The sequence below is a fragment of the Electrophorus electricus genome, chromosome 13 (genome assembly GCF_041902795.1).
Source record: "Electrophorus electricus isolate QZ-2024a chromosome 13, ASM4190279v1, whole genome shotgun sequence".
NCBI classification, from domain to species: Eukaryota; Metazoa; Chordata; class Actinopteri; order Gymnotiformes; family Gymnotidae; genus Electrophorus; species Electrophorus electricus.
This window is the reverse complement of record NC_137509.1, coordinates 9,270,989-9,295,000: the sequence shown is the minus strand read 5'-3', so window position 1 is coordinate 9,295,000 and position 24,012 is coordinate 9,270,989. Positions and strand designations below refer to the sequence as shown.

The following is a 24,012-nucleotide window of genomic DNA, read 5'->3' as shown; positions in this document are numbered from 1 at the left end:
CTCATCTCTTATTCCCACAGCCCCTCTTCCTCCGTACACACACACGCGCGCGCGCGCGCACCAACGCACATACACACACGCACGCGCGCACACACACCGGCGTGTGTTTTTTCTCTCTCTCTCTCTCTCTCTCTCTCTCTCTCTCTCTCACTCTGTCTCGCTCTCTTTCACTCTCTCTCACTCTCTTTCTTGTACGTCTCCGAGAACAAGTTTCTCCCCCGGGAAATGGGGGGGGGGGGGGGGGGGGGGGGCTCATATATAATAGATATCAGACCTGTCAAGTACAATTGACACTGTCGCGCTGAATTGGCTTGCATGGCTCGCACTGCCGTCTCCCATTTGCCAAAGCAGACACTGAAGCGCACAGTCCCCTGCTGGACGCCGTCGCGTGTGGCAGCAGCACGCCTGCTCGCGTTCCTCTCCTAGAGCTGCTTTGGAGAAGCGCGTGACACGGCCGTGCGAGTCTGACTGCGATTCACCAGCGTGCGCCGATATTTTATTGACTCTTTGGAATTGGCGCAAGGTCTCGGCGGGCAGCTGTTGCTGTCTCTTGCGCTTGTCTGCCGTAAAGCCTGAAGGGCACGCACTCCAGCGGTTAGGCAATTGGGCGTCGAGAGGAGTGTATGTTCTCCTTCTCTGTCTGTGTCTCTCCCTCTCTGCCGCCCTCTTGCTCATCGCTCCCTCTTCCCTGTAGATGGATAAGCAGTGAACTGCCTGCAGTCGAGAGGAAGTCACGCACGTCTTCTCATCCCGGTATTCCTTCGCCTCTCCTGCGCTCTCTTTCTTTAAGTCACATGTTTATTTTTACATCCTTTCGTGTAACAGCTTCTGCAACCCTTAGCTCCATCTAACACACACAAACGCAGATGCACAAACACGCGCGCGCATACAAATGCATGAAAACAAACATGTGTGAAGACCCCCCCCCCATCCAGTGTGTGGGGATACATGCATGTCCACAACATCTAAATGTTCTCTCTCCTTTCCTCTCCAACCGTCTCTGCAAAGGTAATAGCAGAGCTAATAAAACCAGCAGGGCCCCGGAGAGGCAGAGTATCTGCCTTAATGCCACTGCATGCACACACACGCTCATGCGCACGCCCGAACGCACACACACAGATACACACACACACAGATGCAAGCGCAGACACCGATGCACACACTCATAAACCTTTCCTTGTTGCTTTATTTTAATATAATACTTTCTGTGCATGAGCATATTTGCATAAACTCTTCTACTCATATATTGTATTTGCAAAAATGAGCCAGGTTTTTTTTTTTTTTTTTTTTAATCCATAGTTGTCTTTAAATGAGTGTTTTGGTCACACAGGGCTTTAAATGGTTGTAATTTGCATTGATTGAAATGGAAATGAGATCAGTAATAGACACATTGTTCCTGTCATTAGAGCGTGAATGGCCACTGATGGCGTGTCAGTAGGAGAGCATGGTACGATAAAACAGATTATGTGTTCACTTATCCAAACACTACACCATCAAAAGTGTCACCATCGCCACCTGAAAACACTGACCACACATTCGGAGATGATTTTGCATGTATGCAAGCGTGTTTGTGTGTGTGTGTGTGTGTGTGTGTGTGTGCCAGCTATGTGTGAATTTCTGTGCATCTATAGGAGCTTTCTGTTTTCATTGCTTTCTTCATTCATCCATTAGCTCATTAGTGTGACTGATTGCAGTGTCGTGTGTATGTAGTGGTTTTTTTGGCACCCTCTCTCTCTCTCCATGACTCTCCTGCCATCCCTTGGCCTTTCCTCACTCACTCTTTCCCATTTCTCTGGTCCTGTCAGGATTCCCTGCCTCCCACTGTTTTCTCATTGTGTCTTGCGGTTATTTTTCTCTGATTGCATTTTGAACCATTCCATGCCACCCTCACCTCTCTCTCTCTGGCTCCTTTTCTCTCTCTCTTGCGCTTTCTCTTGCTCTCTTTATCTGTATTTTCTCTCCCACCTCTGCCTGGGGTCTGCTCTTTGTCCTATCAGCCGCTTTTATTGAGTGTGTGACCTCCAACTAACAGTCTGTCTCTTGTGTGTCTCCTTGTTCCACTCTTCAGCTCTGCTACCTGTTCTACGTGTGTGTGTGTGTGTGTGTGTGTGTGTGTGTATGCACACGTGTTTATGTGAACGTGCGTGAGTGTGTGTTTGTCCGTGTACGTGTGTGTGTGTGTGTGTGTGTGTGTGTGTGTGTGTGTAATGCATTCTGAAAGTCACTGTGGTAAAGGGGGGCTGACTGATTATGTGTATATTTAAAGCTCTATCAGTTAGCCCTCCTTTACAACAGTGACTTTCAGAATGCATTCTTACACACACACACACACACACACACACACACTTGCATCTAAATATTAAACACTTTTCTTCAACCCATTATAACATCATTTCCTGACAGCAAATTTGTTTTTGAATTGGAAAAATGCTCCACTGGTGCTGGGTTCCATTTTGACGAGCATGCATTATCATCATTCAAATTGCTCATGAATCGTTTACATGTCCTGGTTGGTGCACCCCAGCACAGTGCTTAAGTTGGCTCTCATTGGCAGTGCTGCTCAGTGAATAAGAATAGCTGCTCCACAAAAACACTGCCCTTCACGCTGATGTGAGGCCAGTTTCCACCGCACAAATGTAAACATTTCCTGTACTAGCAGAAACTCCATGCCTGGTCTGAGATCAGAGTGATATAACAAAGCCGGGCGACAACCCCCCCCGGGATGTGGTCTCCACTGTAATGGGGCTGGGATTTTGTGTTATGGGTGCTGTTCCCAAATTAGCACAAAATATTAAAAGGCCAGTTTCTAGCAGGACTTATTTAATTAAAATGGGGGGGAGCCGGACAGGGCCAGCAGTGTGACGCCGTTAGCTTTATGGCCACTGGTCACGGGAGGCAGGATTTCATTAAATGTAATCGTTCCTGAAGGATTCCAGCTGGGACCTCGGCTTTGCTATGTGCTGATTCTGCCCGTTCTGTCATCATAAGTAACAATGCAGAGTATTTTTGGATTATTATTCTTTTTTCTTCTTCTTTAGTACTTAAAAATCACACTGACATGAAGAATATGCTTTTGTCTTTTTTTTTCTTTTTTCTTTTCCTGGTATGGTTGACTACCATTTTTCTGAAGCCATTTTTCTGTTTTTAGAACTCATCAGCTCAATAAAACCGGTGTGCTTTTTTGTACAATCACTTTTTGGCCTTTCCTTGATGTTTTTCATAGTCTGTAATTGGCTTTCATTATGAAAGCTATAATAAATAACAGATTTTTCGCAGGGTAGCCTGCAAAAGGGTAACGCACTAAAACACAGAATAATGACTCCAGCGGTGCAAGTACGTGAACAGTGAATACATGAGCTAAGACCCCGTTCACTCTCACCTGAAATGGTGAAAGGGTCCCGTGACGCAGCTCCATGGTAGGGCCCACTGGCTCCTGTGAAACTGTACGGTTGACCTGCTGGGAATGCGCAGGGTCCTTGGCTGACTGCGCCTCAATTAGAGTGAAGGGCCTGAGGGTGGAGCTGCATGCTGAGGCCTGCTCCATGTGATAAGCGGGCGGGAGCAGGTGGGGCCGCCTGGCAAAAATCCGCTCCGGGCTCTCGTAGCCTCAGATCTCCCGTTCCTTTTCTTTCCACTCAACTAATCCACATGCATGCAGACACGCACACAAACACCCACCCACCCATGTGCACAACATCCCTGTGGGCCTTATCGTCATTCACTTCCAATCTGCGGGTCTGCGGTGCAGACAGGAAGCGTTAAGTAAGGACAGAGCAGCGTCTCTCTCTAAAAGTGGAGGGTCCCACTAGCAGATCCCCTCTGCTGTTGTACATTCTGTACACACCTTGAGCTTGTCCGAGATAGTGACCTATAAGCTTTTTATTCCACACACACACACACACACACACACACACACACACACCACACATATGCTCTTTTGCTTCAAGATCTAATTGGAGCTGAATAATTTGAGGTGGGTGGATGGAATGTGAATGGCGGGTTGTGAAAAACAGATCATGTTGTTAAAGGATGTTAACAGATGTTCTGCCTTTTCTGTAGCTCTGTGTACTTTACCCCGGGGTCGGCCATAGTCCACCCCTTCCCTCCGCACTCCTGTTACTAAGATCACCAAGCAGAGGGAGCTAGATTAAACATTCCTATTACTGGGAAGGGGCCGGAAGCCGGATTCCTCACCGAATATTCATAACATGCAGATTAGCCAGAATCCGCCATGGCTGGCCGGCGATGTACACTCTCTGACCTTCGCTGGAAAACCGGACAAGATTTGGCTTCTAGTTTATTCTCTCTCCTCGTCTGAGCAGCTCTGCTCTCCATCGTGGCTTTTCTCCTCTTTCTCTTTGTCTCCTGTCCTCTTTTCATTCCTCCCGCTTCTCTCAGAAGCAGCTGTTTCTGTTTGTGAAGGAGCGGGGCGCTAACTCTATTGTCTGCTCCGTGTGGAGAGCGGCGTTGTTACAAAGCTGTCCATCATTTTGACGTAAACTTGTCTCTAGGCTGTGTGGTGGGACATCGATTGCGTGTGTCAGAGTCTCTTGGTCCAATGATGAGATTCTGACTAATATAATAAGGCAACCTTTTATACACTAACAATATGTTATTTGCTTTTATGTTTTATGTTCAAAAATGGAAAAGTGAGTGTGTGTGGGGGGGGGTGTATTTGTTCCATGTCTCTAGTCCCAGGGGGCACAAGCATCTTAAACTTAAAACATTTTCCAGTAGCATGTTTATTATATTCACTGAGCCCAGCAGAAATGGGCTCACGGTATACAAGCAGTTTAAAAACACTTTCCTGATTTGTTTATTTACTTATTCTTTTTTATTTAATTTATATTTTGCTTGATTTATACCATGATTTTGCTACCTGGTGATAAAAATGGGGGAAAAAACACTCTGGTAGACAAAACATACCGTGACACAGTAAGTCACTGATCTTCAAATGTATTGACATTTGAGTTGTATAGGAGTCTTAGTTAATGATGGCTCTGTGCCATCAGACTTGGCACCCGCGTGCCTTTCTTGTATGAAGCACACCAGTCTGGGTGCTGGAGCAGACAGCTGGAGGACCAGTCGGTTTTTCTAGGTTGTTGTTGTTCATATCAGTTCACTGTCAAAGTGACATCACTGATGTGTGAAGCAATCAACTACTCCCAAACAACTTTTTCAGTAAAATTGACCCAGAAACTGTTACATCAAAATGAATCATTACCCACATACTTGCCTTGAAAGGTATTTTTGGAGTGAATGTGTCTGTCTTATTCTGTCTCTCTAGTACTCTTTTTCTCCTTCTTTCTCTTTCGCTCTCTGTTTTTTCCACACTCCTTCTCTGCCCCATTTATCTCTTAGATGTTGTATTTATTACTTCAGATTTTTTTCTTTTATCTGCTCATATTTCATTCTTATCCTATTATATCCCCCTTCAATGTGAAAGGTGTGTGTGTGTGTGTGTGTGTGTGCATGAATGTTCGTGTGTGTGTGTGTTTGTGCATGAATGTTCGTGTGTGTGTGTGTGTGTGTGTGTGTGTGTGTGTGCATGAATGTTCGTGTGTGTGTGTGTTTGTGCACGAATGTTCGTGTGTGTGTGTGTGTGTGTGTGTGCATGAATGTTCGTGTGTGTGTGTGTTTGTGCACGAATGTTCGTGTGTGTGTGTGTGTGCGTGGACGCGTGTTTGTGTGTACACACGTGTGTGAGCGTGCACGTGTGTGAGCGTGCACGTGTGTGTGTGTGAGCATCTATGTATGTGTGTATTAACATATGTGTGTCTGCTCACTGGGATGAGAAACATAACCTGTCAGAAACGATAATCAGGGCTGTTGATAAAAGCATGCAACACTCTTTATCCCATTACATATTTGCTTTGGAATAATGTTTTGAGGTGATGAAAGTAAAGATTTGATTTGAAGGCACACCTGACTATTTCACTAATAATAATAATAATAATTAAATCACAGCATTAATAAATACAGTATGTGGAAGATGTTTTAAGGTACTAAGTGTCTGGTGCTAACCGAATTATGTATGGGAAGTGGGAGTGGTAATAGTACAGTACAGTGTGTACAGTTAATAGAAGTGCATTTTACAGCCATCATAAAGATCAGACATCTTATGTGTGCCACAAATGAGACTGGTCCTGTAATGGAAGTGTAATACAGTTTTACTCATCTTCATGATATATGCCATTGGCAACTGTGCACCGTGAATGGGAGTGTAATGGAATCAATAATAGCTGGTTTGGTCTAATGCAAGAGTACATTTGCAGCTGAAGCAGAGGATCACAGCACACCAAGCGACGTGTGCAGTAGGAATCTTGCAGCGATGGTGTAGACTGCTCCCTTTTTGCTCTTCCTCTGTCGTCGGCTCGTTCCTTGGTAATTCCTGATCAGCCTGGATCTGTCCAGCCCTTTCATTTGTATTGTTGATGATTTGGACCGAACATTTGGACCAAGGAGGCCAAGGTCCATTCACGTGCACGATCTCAGAATGCTGTGTCAGTGATTTGTTTGGGATGTGCTAGTCTTTATTTTTTTTAACCACATGCTTCTGCTATCTGGACATAACTGATGGGGGGCACCACAAGATGAATAAGATCATTTGAAAGCTAATTATAGCATAGTCTAAGCGATCTTGACTCTGTCTTTATGATTTAACTCCCTGTGCAATATTGTTTCTAAGTTAGTATAATGTTATTCGCCCAGTATGTAGCATCTTTTCCTTTCAGAAACAGAGCGTCTTTACTAACTTCACTATAGGCCAAATCCCAAGATGAGGTTTAGGCAGTCATATCTGAGATGACAGTCATAATTTCCACTTTTGGGCAATCACACAGTCGTCAAGTATCTCTACTCATCTGGCTCCCATTGACAGGTGTAGCTACACATTGGTCAGTGACTGACCACAGACCCACTGCTGACCAGAGAGAATCTGACTGGTGGAGTAACCTGAACCCAGGAATGACTCTGACTCACGTAAACTCTCCCAGCAGCACTGCTCTGATATCTTGTACCAGGTCAGCACAGTGGCAACCACACTATTACAGTGGCAGTGCTAATGTTGTGCTAAGAGAGGTCCATTTTCAGAATAATGTCAGGTCAGTCCACGCCCTGACCAGGGATGAAGGTGGTAGAGGGTTGCTGATGGAGCTGTAACTGCACATTTATACTGATGTTTCTAATAAAGAGGCCAGTGCCTGTAGGTGTGAGGTAGGTGTTTATTATAAAGAGGCCAGTGCCTGTAGGTGTGAGGTAGGTGTTTATTATAAAGAGGCCAGTGCCTGTAGGTGTTTATTATAAAGAGGCCAGTACCTGTGGGTGTTTATAATAAAGAGGCCAGTGCCTGTAGGTGTTTATTATAAAGAGGCCAGTGCCTGTAGGTGTTTATAATAAAGAGGCCAGTGCCTGTAGTTGTGAGGTAGGAGTTTATTATAAAGAGGCCAGTGCCTGTAGGTGTTTATAATAAAGAGGCCAGTGCCTGTAGGTGTTTATAATAAAGAGGCCAGTGCCTGTAAGTGTGAGGTAGGTGTTTATTATAAAGAGGCATTTATTGAAAGAGAACAAAGGAATGGAGAGGTATTCTGTGATCTTAACGGAAATGATTCATTCTCACCCTATGGAGCAAAGGACTTTGATCATTGGGCTTGTCAGAACAATGGCACGCAAATGACAGAAACAACTTATTTTCCATTGATGGGGCCTGAATCTAATATAGTTTGGTGGAGTGCATAAAAAGAATAGATAACAAGTATATAAGAAAACACAACACAATGTGTGTGTGTGTGTGTGTGTGTGTGTGTGTGTGTGTGTGTGTGGAGGGTGTGTGTGTGTGTGTGGAGGGTGTGTGTGTGTGTGTGGAGGGTGTGTGTGTGTGTGTGGAGGGTGTGTGTGGGTGTGTGGAGGGTGTGTTTGGGTGTGTGTGTGTGTGTGTGGAGGGTGTGTTTGGGTGTGTGTGTGTGGAGGGTGTGTTTGGGTGTGTGTGTGTGTGTGTGTGGAGGTGTGTGTGTGTGGAGGGTGTGTTTGGCTATGGGCGTATGTGAGTGTGTGGGTGGGCTGACACTGAAGGTCATCACAGTGTTCTGAATCAATATCAATATCATCACATTCTCCTCTCCTCTCCTCTCTCCTCTCCTCTCCTCTCCTCTCTTCTCTTCTTTTCTTCTTCTCTCCTCTCCTCTCCTCTCCTCCTCTCTTCTCCTCTCCTCCTCTCTTCTCCTCTCATCTCTTCTTCTCTCCTCCTCTCCTCTCCTCTCCTCTCCTCTCCTCTCCTCTGACCAATGACATCCACAGATTCAGAATGTGAGAACACAAAATAAACAGCTCTCGTTTTCATTTTTCAAAGCAATTCTCTTCCATCATGCTTTATGAGAGAAACATAATGGAATTCTCTGTATTTTTCAACAAGCTAGCCACTCATTCTCTCCCTCTCTCTCTCCCTTTTCCTCTTTCCCTCTCTCTGCCATTCTCACTCTCTCGATGTGTGTGCGTGTGTATGTGCACGTTTCTGTCTCACGCTGTCTCTTTTCTCTGCTGTCTCCAGTCTCCTCCCTTTCCTGGTGTGGAAGACATTCAATATTCTCTCTCATTCCCTTCTTCTGGCCTCCCTCCCTCTCTCTCTGTCCCCATTTCTTCAACCCAACAACATAACCAGAAATTAATTAAGAATCTGGTGTTTGAAAATAGAATACTGATGCTAGAGGGGAGATTGGGGTGGTGAATGTGTGGGTGTATGTGAGTGAGTGTGTGAGTGCATGCGTGCATGTAAGGAGTGTGTGTGTGTGTGTGTGTGTGAGAGTTTGTGTCTAATGTTACTTATGGACTTGGTGAACCACCAAATTTGCCTATAAAAGGGATTGTTTTACATATGTAATATTTAAACCAGAGAAAACCATACACTAGATGAACACAGATATTCTCAGATATATGTGTGCGTGTGTATATGTGCGTGTGTGTGCATGTTTTTTTAATAGAAAAAAGAACTGTGTGTGAAACTGTCTTCCTAATTAGAAATGCCTTGCACAAATCCTTTGTGAGTCTTTACTGGAAGCTAGTTGAGTCTTCATAACAGCATTCTTTCTGAAGGCAAAATTTATTTCATCTTGTGTGTATTAAGTTTTAACTTAGTGGTAGTTGTTTATTTTACAAAATTCATTGTGTTTTAATGTTTTGGTTGGTTTTCCAGACATTATTGATGTGACTTTTTTCTGACCTTCAACAATATCTATTTCACAGTATTTTCTGAACTGTATGTCATCCTCACTGCTAGCAAAATGTGCGTGTGCACATTTATTAATAGAATAAATAAGTGTGTGCGAGACTCTGTCCTCCTAATTAGAAATGCCTCACACAAATCCTCCCTGAGTCCTTACTGGTTGCTAGCTGGTTGAGTATTCTTAACAGTATTCTTTATACACACACACACACACACACACACACACACACACACACACACACACACACACACACACACACACATATACCTGTACTATATGCTAGTACCTGCACCCCCCTGTCTTTCTAAGCTACTACTTCCACAGGCCCCATCTGTAATCCAATTGCCTGACTCTGGTCTGCTAGGTGTGCCTAGCTGTGTTCTCTGGGGGTGGTGAGATTTTTAGTGGTGCTACCCCTGCCCCTGGAACTCCTTACCTTCATCTATTCATACCCACGCCTCTCTACTTACAAAGCCCAGCTCATATTTCCACTACTTCTGGCTGAGGATTTTTTTTTTTCTCTTTGAAATTGTAAAGAGACCTTGTGTATATGAAAGGCACTGTATCATTCTAACTTATTATTATTACTACTACTACTACTACTATTATTACCTGTCTCTGTGAGGGTTGTAACTAAAGGTATTTTCAATCAATAACTATTGCTGCTGCCAGAGACTGAGAGCCTCATCACCGCTTGCCTGGTGTGGGCAACACTTGACTTGGCTGTTGTTCTGCACTGCACCCACCAGGCGAGCAGGCTACGACAGCCTACATACTCTGCTGGACGATATTTCTGAGCATACCATAACAGGCTGATTTTGGCTCGCTGTGTACTCAGCCTCAGTTACGTTGCTTAAAAGGACATTTTATCCACATCATTCATACTAACCATATCACTGCTTCAGCGAACCTGGCCAATTGGAGGCGGCACATAGAAAGCTGCTACGTGGTGGTACTGCCATTGTGCTCGTATCCAGATATTTAAGAGCTAGTTACTAGCTCGAGGCCAGCGGAGTTTCAGCAGGCGTATGCACGTGAAGGGATTCGCTCTGTTTTGGCTTTTATTGTGATGCAGTAGTACTCAGCCACCATATGTCTTCCTTCTCCGCATGAATATGATATGTGTGTGCAAACTCTGCGTCTCTGTGAACACTTTTCTTACGCTTACTTTCACTGAGTGGCCCCTTCGCATGCACGCGTGCGCACACACTCCTTTCCCAAGGATTCAGGGTGCTGAGTGCTTCATTGTCTTGGTTAAAACTCTTTGGCAGACTAATATCATAACTGTCAATTGAATTATTTGATTTAACGCAGGTTTTCCCAGTTTTGTGTATGCTATTTCCTAAGATAGTATTTCCATAAATGAGTTCTTTTCACATTAAGAATCTCTGGTCTATTCGGGCTTCAAGCCATTTGATCTCATTTCAATTGACTTTATGGGCTAATCAATTCTAAAACAACTTAATTGGATGACTTATCCGAGGATATTTTTTTTTGGTTGGAGAGATTTGAAGCCCACATTATTTGAGTCTCTCAATCTTTTGTGTTTAATTCACAAGCTATTGACAGAACAAAGCTGTAGTTCATCACAGGGAATTACCCGGTGCTGATGTACTATGTAGTCAGATGAGGAATCAATGTTTCATTAAAAAAGTTAAAAACTAATAAAACAAATTACAAATACGGTAGCTAATTTGATTTAGTCTTCCTCTGCGCTCTCCAAACAAGCTGTGAGCCGTCTGGCGTTTGGTCACATGGAAACATACCCCTGCCTTCTCTGTCTCCCCTCAGTGTGGACCTTGTTCACGCCCAGCTCCGTGTCTGTGAGGGCCGCAGTCTCTCTGAGCTTGGCCTCCAGCAGGACAAGATCAGGATCAACGGCAGTGCCATCCAGTGCCGCGTCACCACCGAGGACCCCGCCCGTGGCTTCCAGCCAGACACCGGCCGTTTAGAGGTACGCCTGTCCAGGAATGCCATGGCGACCGCGGTGACTCCGGCCGAACGGGCTGTGGAGGGTCATAAGTTCTCAGCTGGGCTCGTGGAAGCTGAGGCCTGCTCGCTTTGTGTGATGATGTTGCCAAACCCTCGCCCATCTCTGGTCTCGTTGAAGATCACGATTTTTTCCAGTAACTCTGCCCAGCTCTACACATGCACGTGCACACACAGATGTACGCAGACCCTGAAGCAAAATCAATTTATTTTGGCTAAGCCATTGGGCAGCTAGTATTGCTAGGCAGTTTTGGGGGAGTGCTCTTACTAAAACTGTGAAAGGCAAGCCCAGTTAAACCGGGGACCACTATCTGTCAACACGGCTGACTGATGAAGCTCACCGCACAAAAGGAGAGCTTTGCACTCCATTAGCAAGACAACCATACTGAATCACTTTCGCCACCATCGGCAGATGCTGTTCAAAAATGCAGGTTTTTTCTGCCCTCTGACAGCCCACCTGTGTTCCTACTGATGGATGTCAAGTAGCATGCATTGAAACTGCTTGTTGCTGTACCAGTTTGATGCCTTTTGTTGTCATGTGCGGTAAATGGCACATATAGGAACGGGGCCCTTCAAAAAGACTTAAGATCGTTCTGTTTGATTATTACCACTGAAGGGTTGACGTTAGTCTGCGTTTGGTATAGCGTGATAATGAGTGAGTGGATCCTAGTTTGAGGTGATCCAGCATAAGTAAATCAGATTTACAAGGTTAAATTCGGATGTACACTCAAAGCTGACCCGCTGGCTGCACGTACGCGATGTGCACGTATCTACATTCTGCACACGTCCTGTGACCGAGAATGAATGATTCATAGAACACATGAAAACGCTATTAGTGGAACAGAGTTCAGTTTGCCTCCAACATTCACTCACTCACACTCTCTCTCTCTCTCTCTCTCTCTCTCTCTCTCTTCCTCTCTCTCTCTCTCTTTATCTTCATTTTCTTTATTTCTGCATCTCTCCTTATTTCTCCATGTATTCGTCTGTCTGTGTGCATCTGTGCATCCCTCTCTCTCTTCTCCCCAGCCCACCTCTGGCCCCAGTATCAGTAATGGTTTCTTCTACATCAGTAACTGATCACTAGCTCTCCAGAGGCACTCTAATTTCCCCTCAGTGAAGGAGGCAGCTGGCTTCGTGTCAGCCACAGCTCCGAGACGGCAAACACATTTGCTGTATCTTCCTCCAGCTCCAGAAAAATCGCTCTGGGTGTGAAAGCCCTCCTGTGTTCTTGATCATGTTCTCGTTAGGATGACGACTGACGAGTTAACGAGGCCCACCTTGACCGGGGCCAATTAGGCTAATCTGAGCAAACAGTAATGCGGATTTGATCGTGCCCAGTTTTGTTTGTGGTTGCTGGATTTATAAGGTCGTATTTTACCCCTCTCAGATAATTGACCCCTCTTTCGTTCCTCCGGTCAGAAATGAGTGATAGCCACTCAGTCCCCTGATGACCTTTCATCCTCCCTCTGCTCCCTGCGCTCTTACCCTCATGCCTCACGTTCCTCTCGTCTGCCGGCCCCTTTTCGCGTCTCTCCGTGCGCGCAGGAAAAGGGAAGTGCCGTCATAAGCGCCGCGGACAGTAAATAGAGACATAAGAAGGCCAAGTGTGTGTGTCTAAAACAATAAAAAATAAATAACAACACTGGTGAGAAATGCATGGCCAAACAGAATAAATCCTCGGGCGAATGAATAAGTTACGACTTGAGAGCTCTAAGGAGGTCAAAGAAGTGTTGTGGGGGCGGGGAGAGATGTCGAGGGATGACACAGGAAGCGTTGGGGAGTAAAGAGCTGGAGACAGAGTGAGGACTCATTTCCAGTCTCTTCAGCTCAAAAGCCCTCCAAATTGCCTGGCCTATCCACCGCGAGAGACTGCGAGAGGCCATTACCCCGCTGTTCTCGGGCTGGCGGGAGACGGGGGTGGGCGGGGTCTAACAGTGACAGGCGTGCCAGGAGGCAGGGCAGGTTTTACAGTGTCTCAACTGGCGTGAGGCGGGGTCGTGTGGGTACAGTGCGGAAAGTCTGGTGCTTCTGAGACGAGATGGAAGCGTAAGCGCTGGATGGATGGGTGGCGTGGAAGAGAGAGGCAGAAGCAGACAGTGATGTATTAGGGACATGGTGATGGATGGAGACAGCGCATGTGGAGATACGGTCGCACCTGAAGCCGCTGCATTCACCTGCTCTCCTTCCCTCTTCTATATGAGATATATTTAGACCCATAGTCATGCTCCCATAGTTCACCTTTGTTGGATTTTGGCTAATGTTTCATTTTGTTTCACCCTTCTCGCTCTCTCGCTCTCTCGCTCTCTCTCTCTCTCTCTCGCTCTCTCGCTCTCTCGCTCTCTCTCTCTCTCTCTCGCTCTCTCGCTCTCTCGCTCTCTCTCTCTCTCTCTCTGTCTTTCTGTCTCTCTCTTTCCTTTTCACTCCACTCATCACTCATCTGTCTTCTTTCTTTGTCCTGTTTTTTTTTTTTTTTGGAGATTTGTATGAGATATAGAAATGTATGCTAGGTTTATAAATTTATAAAAACCTATTTTAAAACGCACGCACGGGCACACACACACACACACACACACACTTTTACACCCTCCATTGCAAAGAGATGCACAAGCATAGCAGAATGAATACTCCCAGATTTTCTATACACTACACGGTCATGCAGCCAGCCAAGCGCGCTCGCACGCACACAAACGCACTCTCGCTCACAGACGCATATGCACATACTCATTTACCTAATTAAAGAAAGCACAATGTGGATGCAGTGGAGGCGAATCACTCATTAAAGTTCATCCAAACAAAACACTCTGAAAGTTGGGTGGCACCGAGGCATCACGGCAGGCAGCTGCCTTGTGCCTGAGTCCTACGTGGCACATTCGTAAACATTAGCAGCATGTGCCAGAGACACGCTCCCACTTCAAATGATGGAGCAGTTGCTCTTTGAAAAGGGAGTGAAATGGAGGGGGAGCCAGGCATGGGACCAGCGAGGCAGGGGCGCTCCGCTCACTAACTGTGCACAACAGGATCTCCTCTAGGGGTGTGCCTCTCAAGAGGAAATGTGTGAGCCATGTTTCTGTCAGCATGGCTGCTGTTTCTGGGTCCTCTCACCACAGCATGGTCATACGCACTCGGATACTAGCGCAGACAGGGTCTCAGATGCAGTGCTCTTAGTTAGGGTAACAGATATACCTGGATACCTCAGTGCACAGAAAGCAAACTATTTTGGTTTTGACCAAAATAGTCCAATAAATTGGTCAGAAGACCATCCGCTTCTCTCCTCTCCTCTCCTCTCCTCTCCTCTCTTCAGAGAGAGAAGGAAGGAGACCAAATCCCCTGATAATGATACTGCTTCATTTGTTCTACACACACCTGTCCTGTGCAGTCGCTATCTCTCACTGCATCAAAGAGCCCAGGACACACAAGCACACATACTCTCCTACCTTTCAGAAACACTCACGCACACACGAGCACATGCACGCCACAATGAACTAATGAACTGATATTGCTTTAGCTAATCCAGGAGATCAGATAACGGAGTAGTTAGAGGTGAGAGCATTTTCTCACACACACAATTACACTGCTTTGTAAGCATGAAATATGCATGGCATTTTTGTAAGTGTGTTTAAGATGGAGGTGTGTGTGCGCGCGCGTGTGTGTGCTTTAGTGGGTGAACAGGTGGTCCTTTCCTTAGATGTGTACATGATCACAGGCAATAATCCCATGAAAGAATCCAGGTGTGTGGGGTGGTATGTGTTGGGGTGCGGGTGTGGATGGGTGTGTGTGGGGGGGGTGTTTTTTGCTACAAGCCTGACTTTTAGTTTAGCTGTCCTAAACCGAACTCTTCTCCACTTTAACCGATAACCTCAGGCAGTGAGGTAATCAGTTTGTGAAAAGCAGCATGCGTTTGACTTGCTCAGTCGTTCAGCATCACACCTCGTGAGGCAGCTAATGTACTGTACCCCATATGAATAGAGGCAAAACACTGAGAAGAGACTAAGAGTCACAACAAGAGTCCACGAGAGAATGAGGAAGAAGGGGAGGATTTGAGCTATCTGATCTAGTTTGTATTTTGAGATTCGAGAGATGTGTTTCAAGGGAGGTCATGGTTGCCTTTGATTTGGGAGATTGTCAGGTCAATCACGGAGGAGACGGAGATTACCCTCTGACCTTTGTCTCGGTAAAGGTCAGCATTCGCAGTGCCCTGTGTGGTCTCTGTCTTTATGCCTTTTGTTGTTCTACTATGGAAGTTCCTTAACCTCTGTATTTTTCTTTGGTAATTATAACTGAAAATAGACGTGGTGGATGTTGGCACCGGGAGAATGGGTCGAGGTTTCCATTAACACTGCATTCTAATTCCCAGATGCAGTGCTGCATACAAAAACCTTCAGTGTGACCTGCTGCTTTCTGAGACGTCCACATTTCTTCAAACCATCAAATTTAAGCATCATGAGTATTGCAGTAGTCTGAGAATAGAAATGCCACAATTCCTCTCTCTCCCTTTCTCTCTCTCCTTCTCTCTCTCTCTCTCTCCTTCTCTCTCTCTCTCTCTCTCTCTCTCTGTCTCACTCTCTCAACCTTTCTGTCTCTCTCGCTTTCTCACTTGAGTTCATTGTTAAGATTAAACACCAGTGCATTACAACAGAAAAAAACAAAATGCATTATAAATAAATAAAGTAGGGTGCTTGTGTTGTAGTGAAACAGGTAGGGGTTTTTTGTGAGTGTGTGCATGAACGTACAAGTGTGTAGGTGTGTGTGTATGCATGTCTGGGTCTGTGTGTATTTGCATGCATGCAAACATGTTGTGTATCTACCAGTATTGTCACTAATGTCTCTTTTAAAGAGGACATATTGTACTACTGATGTCCAGTACTCCCTGTGGTCTTTCCTGAATAACTGGGAAGCTTTTAAATCGGGAACAATTAGCATTTGGAGTTTTCGGAAATAATTCTTCACGAATCTCCTTGAAATTTGAGCATTGTGTTAGAAAATGCAGTTCTGCTCCAGTTTTGTTGTCCTCGCATTGTTGGCAAACTCTTTGTTCCTTTGGCAGTGTATACTTCCTGTGTCTGCTTGTCTCTGTAGCCAGACGGTGCTCACCGAGTGTGGACTTAGTCAAGGTAGTGCTCAGATTTTCTCAGTCTCCGTGGTCAGGTATTCTGCCATGGTGTATGTTTGGTATCTTTTTAGGGCTAGATAACGTGTCATTTTACATTGCGATTTTGTTTGAGATTCCTTATACATGACATATATTCTTATAAATTCGTATAAATGTGGTGCATCCTGATCAGGTTTGTTGTTTTCCTCTGATGCTGAGCCTGTGAGGTTGCGGAACTGTGGCTAAGGACCAGTTGAGTGAGGGGATGTTTTTCTTTGAGCAACCCTTGGTATTATAGGACATCATAATGGAAGTGAAGGTTACTGGGGTTTTTTAATGTTTACAGGAATTGAATCCCCTTTTTCTATATCTTTATATTTAATGGATATTGGCTTAATTCTGCATGCACTAAATGTTGTGGTTCTGTGGGAGGACTCAAGGACTCAGTTGGTTGTTTGTCCCATTTGTTAAATACTTGATTTCTCTCTCCCTTTCTTTCTCTCGCACTCACTCCCGTGGGGTCTCTGGGTCTCTCTCTCTTTGGTGTGTAGCATTAATAGGAACAAAAACCGACCAACTGAAAGAAATAAAGAATTACTGCTTGTCCCTTAGGCTGCGACAAGATGCTGCGAATCTTGCGGCTTGCATCATTGGCCCTCTCTTCTCACCCAAGATATTGGGCAGTTTGTCTTCATTACTGCAGCGTAGAAACGCAGGGCCCATGCTGCAAATATTCTTATAGAATGGGTCTCTAATAGATTCATATTTCTGACACTCAGTTAGGAAACACAGCACTGTCTCCAACACTCTCAGGTGGTAGTGGGAGAACAGCCTGTCCTTCTTGGGCAGCCAGGTCTGCCTACCAGATCTGCTTACCAGGTCTGCCTGCCTACCAGGTCTGCCGGGTCTGCCTACCAGGTCTGCCTGCCAGATTGAATGGCCAGACTGTGCTCACTGAGTCTGTACATTTGTCAATGGTTTCCTTGGGGTTTTTTTTTTTAAATCTTTTATTGCGGTCGGATAAGCTGCTAAAGTACAGTCTCAATAAGGGGCCAAATAACACTGAGCACTGTGTTTTGCTTTCATGAATTCATTCCAATATGTGATGTATTTTTGTGTTTTGTTGGTGATGATTTGTTTGGCTCTGAGAGTATGTAGCTGTCCTGAGGGTCTTTGATGTTTGTAATATCAGCAGGATTCAGATCACTGAGCCTCAGGACTGGCTAGTATTGGAGAAGCCTGTCTACATTCAGCTCCTGGCAGCGCAGCGCTTTAGAGCAGAATGAGCTGAGGCCACGGTTTCCAAGATTTTTGAATGCTCTCTTTTGAATGTTTAGAAGTGGAGGATAGTGTCCTCATTTGGCTCTGCATGTATTATTTGTTTTTTCCCTCTGTACCCTGAGGAGCTGTGTGTCTGCTACTGATCCAGCCACGGACCCGTCCATCCAGTCCGTCAAGAGTCTCTCTCGTCTCATCAGTCCATAAAGCCTTTAAAAAATCTGTCTTCTTAGACCAGTCTTGACCTTTCACCTTATGTATCTTGTACAGTGGTGGTCGGGTTTCAGCCTTCCTTACATTGGCCATGTCTCTGAGTACTGAACAGCTTGTACTTCCGGGCACTCCAGGTAGGTTGCGGTTGTGGAATATGACGGGTTCCTGGTCACTTCACGTTTGATTCTTCTCAAATCTTTGGCAGATAATTTGTGTCTTTTTTTCTCAACATGTTTCTTGTGATCATGTTGATGATTGGCAACAAAATGTTGGATGGTTCTGTGATCACGCCCAAATATCTTAGCAATTTTAAAACTCCTGCATCCCTCTGAAAGACTTTGTACAATGTTTGAGTTAAGTCAGACTTTGGATCAGTTAAATCTTTTTTCGCCCTTTTTGCCTGAGGAAAAGAAGCTGCCTAATCATTCTGCACACCTTGATATAGGGTCTTGATCTCCTTAGGCCACACCCTCCCTCATTACACAAGTACACATCACCTGATATGCTTAAATCCAAAAAGCATTCAAGTTTATACAGCATGGAGCTGTAAAATATCCATAAAAATGATATGGTCAAAATACTACACAGTGTATACTACACAGTGTGTATATACACACATACATACAATATACATCATACATAAACTGCAGTCTCTCTCTCTCTCTCTCTCTCTCTCTCTCTGTCTCTGTCTCTGTCTCTCTCCCTCACTCTCTCTCTGTCTCTGTCTCTGTCTCTCTCCCTCACTCTCTCTCTCTCTCTCGCGCTCTCTCTCTCTGTCTCTGTCTCTGTCTCTCTCCCTCTCTCTCTCTCTCTCTCTCTCTCTCTCTCTCTCTCTCTCTCTCACATGCACAGACACACACTTTTCCTATTCTGTCCCTCTCTGGTTACGTGGATTCATCTCTGGACTCTTTATTCGTCTCTTCGCCTCTGCTCTCCAGTGCCAGTATGGCGAAGTAGAGTGGCAGCGTGATGACAGACAGACAGAAACAAAGCGATGGAGAGAGACGGAGAGAGGGAGGCAGTTATCAGCACAAACAGATGGGTAGCCTGTACACTCGTTCCAAAGAACGAGTGAAAGAGTGAGCACGGGGGAGGGTGGGGGTGTTTGGAGGGAAGAGGAGCGGACAGATAGTGCCTGGATTGTGCATGAGAGTGCACGAGGGCCTTTGGAAATGTTACCATCCTGTGAGTGCTTTCCTGGTATAGTGTGTGATTGGTTTATGTGTGTGTGATGCATGTGCGCAGTATGAAGTTCCATGTAAAAATGTGTGCGCGTAAGCGCGTATGTGTGTGTGTGTGTGTGTGTGTGTGTGTGTGTGTGTGTGTGTGTGCGTAAGCGCGCGCGTGTGTGCGCGTGTGTGTGTGTGTGCGTAAGCGCGCGTGTGTGTGTGTGTGTGTGTGTGTGCGTAAGCGCGCGCGTGTGTGTGTGTGTGTGTGCGTGTGTACGTGTGTGTGTGTGCGTGTGTGTGCGTGTGTACGTGTGTGTGTGTGTGTGTGTGCGTAAGCGCGTATGTGTGTGTGTGTGTGTGTGTGTGTGTGTGTGTGTGTGTGTGTGTGTCAGTGGGGACAGGTTTTTATAGCTCTAGCAGCTGCCTCCTCACTGTGGCTTTAAGTGGTTGTCAGAAGAGGAGACATTAGACACTTGCTTCTGTGTGTGTGTGTGTGTGTGTGTGTGTGTGTGTGTGTGTGTGTGTGTGTGTGTGTGTGTGTGCGCGTGTGTGTGTGCGTGTGCAGGACCATGTGTTTGACAGGCAGAGACACGCCGGTGGAGTTTAGCATTCAGTGCTCAAAATGCAGCAAATTCACCAAACACACGGCAGTGGTGAGGGAGGGAGAGAAAGACAGAGAGAGAAAGGGGGAAGAGAGAAAGCAAAAAAAGAGGGAGAGAGAGAAAGAGAGAGAAGGAGAGAGGGAAGACCCAGGGACTCGGCCATTCTCTCCTGTGCTAAGCATGTTGTGCTCCTATTAAACGCCATTTTACCAACAGTGAGACACAAAGCCGTGTTTACCATGCAAAGCTTTTCTCCCTGAGCAGAAAATGAGCTCAGAAGGTGAGCACACTGACAGGCTGGCATTTAGAACATTTGTGGCAGCCTTTCAGACTCCTGCTCCGGGAGCAGCGTGGAGGCTCATGCCAGGCTCGGCCCAGCCACGGTTTGACGCTAACTTCTCTAGCTCCTCTCTGAGGGACCCGCTTATTACAGCCGTTGGAGCTGGAGCGCTATTATTGCAACACCTCTCCTGTTGTATGTGGCAAGGGACAGTCTTGGCAGACACACGTCTCCGCTTTGGGATACGCAGGGCCTTGTGAATGAGAAGCTCCTCCAGCTTTTAAAACGCATCCCGCTCCCTTGGACTGTACGGGAAGGCAGTCCAACTAGCAGATTTTCTAGACACGTTTTTGTTTATCCCGGGATGGGTGCAGCATGGATATGTTGTTGTGGAATTCTGAATTATAATGTGACTGGACATCAAAGGTTCCTTTCCTGCTGTAATCTGCGTCTGTGTGTGTATGTGTCTGTGTTTGTTTGCGTGTCTGTGTGTGTGCACACGTTGTATGCATGTGTCTGTGAGAGTATATGTCTGTGTGAGTGTGTGTATCTGTGTGTGTGTGTGGGAGCTACACACTCTTACAGTATGTAAGAGTTGAGCTTCTGGAACAGTGGTTCACTTTTTAGGCATAATGTGACTATGTAAATTGTGATTGTGTGAACGGAAGAGATGCAGTGGATCTTTATTAAGTGTATCGCAGGCATTAGTAGTGGTGTGTTGTGTAGACAAGTCGGTTCTCCACCGGAGATGATATTGATGACACCGTGTCTTTGTGCGTGTTTGTGTTGGCTAAGTGCTGTGAGGGACAATATCCACCTCTCTGTGTCTGAGAGAATAATTATAGCTCTGTTCTCTCTGTCTTACTCAGCTGTGTGTGCATGTGTCTGCACGTGTGCTTAGTTGTGTAGTGTAAATTGTCACCAAGAGTCAGTTTTGTGAGTGCGTGTGAGTGATACATGTATCATTAGTCTGTAGGTGTATATATAAGTGATTGTTTTCATGCATGTGAACGTGTTATAATGTGATATAGATACACGCACCCACGTGTACATACGTACATACACACAAACACTCACCTTGGCATTAACAATAGTCAGGCAAGATATTTCTACAACCCGGCGTAACTCTAGACTACGGGGATAACATGCACAAACCCACACACACGCGTGTACACACATACAGACACACGGGAGGGGATGGAGATGGAGTGGCAGGAGGAGAAAGTCAAGAGAGGATGAACGGAGCGCCCGTCTGGTAGTTATAGTTTAGATTTGCACTGCAGTAAAGTGAACAAGAGGGGAAATAACGTCAGCAAGTCCTGAAGAAAGAGAGAAAGAAGGGAGGGAGGGAGGAAGGAAGGGAAAATGACAAAGAAAGATGGGAATACATTTTTGCGGGCATGTTGGAGTTGGAGACAGAGGTAAAGGTACAGAGAGAGAGCCAGACAAATAAAAAATGTACAGAGACGGACAGAAAGCGAGAGAGAGAGATGGAGAGAGCAAGAGATTGAGAGGGACAGAGAGAGAGAGAGAGAGAGAGAGAGAGACATCACCTGGAGGCCAGGCAGCAGGTCCTCTCCATCACTCTTGTATCTGCTGTCCCTATTCGGAGTGATTTATCATCTTGCCATGCTCAGATATGACTATACGATCTTGCCAAGCCACTGCATGTTTGTTTACTGCTTGTTGCCATGACACCCGGTTAATCTCCAACGGCAGCTCCAGCCTCCGATAACCGTAACGAGTACGGCCGTGGCATCTGCATGGGTCGACGGCGCCGGTCTGGCGTGACCGCTGGTTCGTCGGAGCGGGTAGAGAGCGCGGACTAGCCACAGACCAGGCCAGGGGATGCGCGGTACTGACCCGAGCGCCGCCTCGTGTGTGGCTTAGGACGTGCCAGTCACCCACACAAGAGCATTTAGTCATTTCAGACATATGGCGTGTCGGGAGAATGTTCCCTCAGGAGTCCACTGACAAGTGGTCAGCGCGGGAGAACCAGTATGACCGGATGGACCTGTGCTGTGAGGAAATACATACATAATGAAAGAAAGCCGATGAAAGAGCCAAGAGAAGGAAAATAAACTTCCCTGGCACAAAAACAAGCAGATAGAAATCAGAAATGGTAATCAATCAATCAATCAATCAATCATTCAAACAACTCAAAGGGTCAGACGCATCATCCAGAAAGTCACACTCATTCCGGCTCACATTCAGGCACACAAAAACTCGTTTAAAACTTCATCACTGACTGAAGGCAAAATGAAGGGCACAGAAAATTAACAGTGAGAGAAGCAAAGGGGACAGGACACAGGAGACAGGACACAGGAGACAGGACACAGGAGACGCGGGGACTCTGGGTGGCTTGATTCATCCATCCTTGCCTCATCCAAGTGTTACAACCAGACAAAATGTAAATGAAAAAACTCGCGGCAACCTGCTGGAATCAGCAAGGCAACTGTTCTCTACCTGGACAGAAAGGGAACGAGAGGGAGGGAGCGAAGGAGAAGGCTACAGGAAAGCAAGGAAGCATGGACTCACGATGCAGTGAGGAAGGAGGGACGAGGCGCGCGCAGGGGGGCGGAGGGGAGGAACAGCTGGAGCAGGTTGGCACAGCGGGCTGAAACGCGCAGCACGCGGGGAGTGAGGGGAGTGATCAGTCAACGAGCGCGGATCAAAGGTCTCCCTCCTCGTTAGAGACTCCCTCTCTAACGAATGTGCGTTAATTAATCATAGGTCTCAAAGCGGTGGGCATAAATGTCACTGATTTGCACACCGTGTTAAAATGCGGTGTCTAATTTATTGAAGTAATGAGATCAACATGTTTAGCAAACAGTCACGAAGACGAAGGAGAGAAAAAACGTACAGCACGGCGCCCAGCGGGGGGGGCTAGAACGCCCGGCCGAAGGGCTCGATTCAGCTAACAGCTTCATCTTCCCGAACAAGTCTGATTATTTGTGTTTAGAGGAGGAACTGAGCGCAAAGCGGAGGAGGGATGATTGTGGAGGGGGCGTGAGTATGGAGAGGGAGATACAGAGGCGGCAGCAGCAATTCTGGGGAAAGGAGACGCCAGAAACCGTGTACAAGCTCCGGAGTTGCGGAGCGAGAGGACGGAGAGAGGGAAAAAAGACTCACCGCGAAAGCCGTGCGCCCTTAAAAAGAAAGGAGGGTAAAAGAGGTGTGTAAAGGATGAGGGTGCGGATTTGGGGGATAACACCGGACCTGCGAGACTAACGACAGAACAGGGAGGAAAGGAAACCACGGCTGTAAAGTTGAGCTCTGCGGGGGAGGACAGAGCTAAGCGCACGCACGGGCCGATCGCCCGGCCCCCTGTCCAACACCCCACTCTGCTCACCATCACGGATTTTCCCCGCTTCTGGGAACTTTGAGCCATCGGCTCAAACTCGCCGAGCCAATAAGACCCCTAAACTACAAGGAGTATGACAGGTGAACGAGAAAAGGAAGGGGGGAGAGAGACGGGTTTGGTGGGGGTGGGTGGGCCGCAGGGGGGGAGAAGGCAGGCTAATGGAGATGCCATAGCGTGGAAAAGACGGCAGAGGGAGGGAGTCGCGGGGAGCCAGAGGAGGTGTAGTGACCTAGTTCAGGAACAGGGAGAGGATGCGTCTAATGGGCAGGAGAGCGAGAGTTCTGCCAGCCGGCCAGGCTAGAATGTCTGGTTTCCGTGGAGACGGAGAATGAGAAGAGCAGACGTGTCCGATATGATGACTGGTTACTGAGACATGCTGCTTGTTCGGAGCACACACACACACACACACACATCTGCACACAGACACACACACTACACACACACACACACGTCTGCACACAGACACTTGTACTTATTCATGCTTTATCTCCACTACAGTCAACCACATTTATACAGCACCTTGATGCTTCTGGTGAGTTCATTAACTGCACATTTAACATCTGAGTGAACTGTAAGCTGACTCCATATTACTCCGCCATTGACTATGTAGTTTGATACTTGATTAAATATAGTTGTGTTAAAATGTATGTTAAAAAACATTAATATTTATTTTAACCCTTATAGTAAGTACTTTACTACTTTAGTACTTCAGTGGATACTTGGACCCTGGACCTTCCCTTTTAACTGAGCAGTGTTACAGCAAGTCATTTTGGCTATCACTGAGTACATAAACACAGCAGTGCAGCATAC

General features: G+C 46.2%; 1 protein-coding gene across 4 annotated transcripts in view; it reads left to right on the top strand.

The window, feature by feature from the left end:
• pcxb (pyruvate carboxylase b) overlaps positions 1–24,012 on the top strand; it is a 136,104-nt gene that overhangs the window by 26,609 nt on the left and 85,483 nt on the right. For all 4 annotated transcript variants that reach the window (XM_035519670.2, XM_035519671.2, XM_081694981.1 and 1 more), the window contains exon 9: positions 11,010–11,172. In XM_035519670.2, the coding sequence (XP_035375563.1) occupies positions 11,010–11,172 (163 nt within the window). The remainder of the gene's footprint in view (positions 1–11,009; positions 11,173–24,012) is intronic.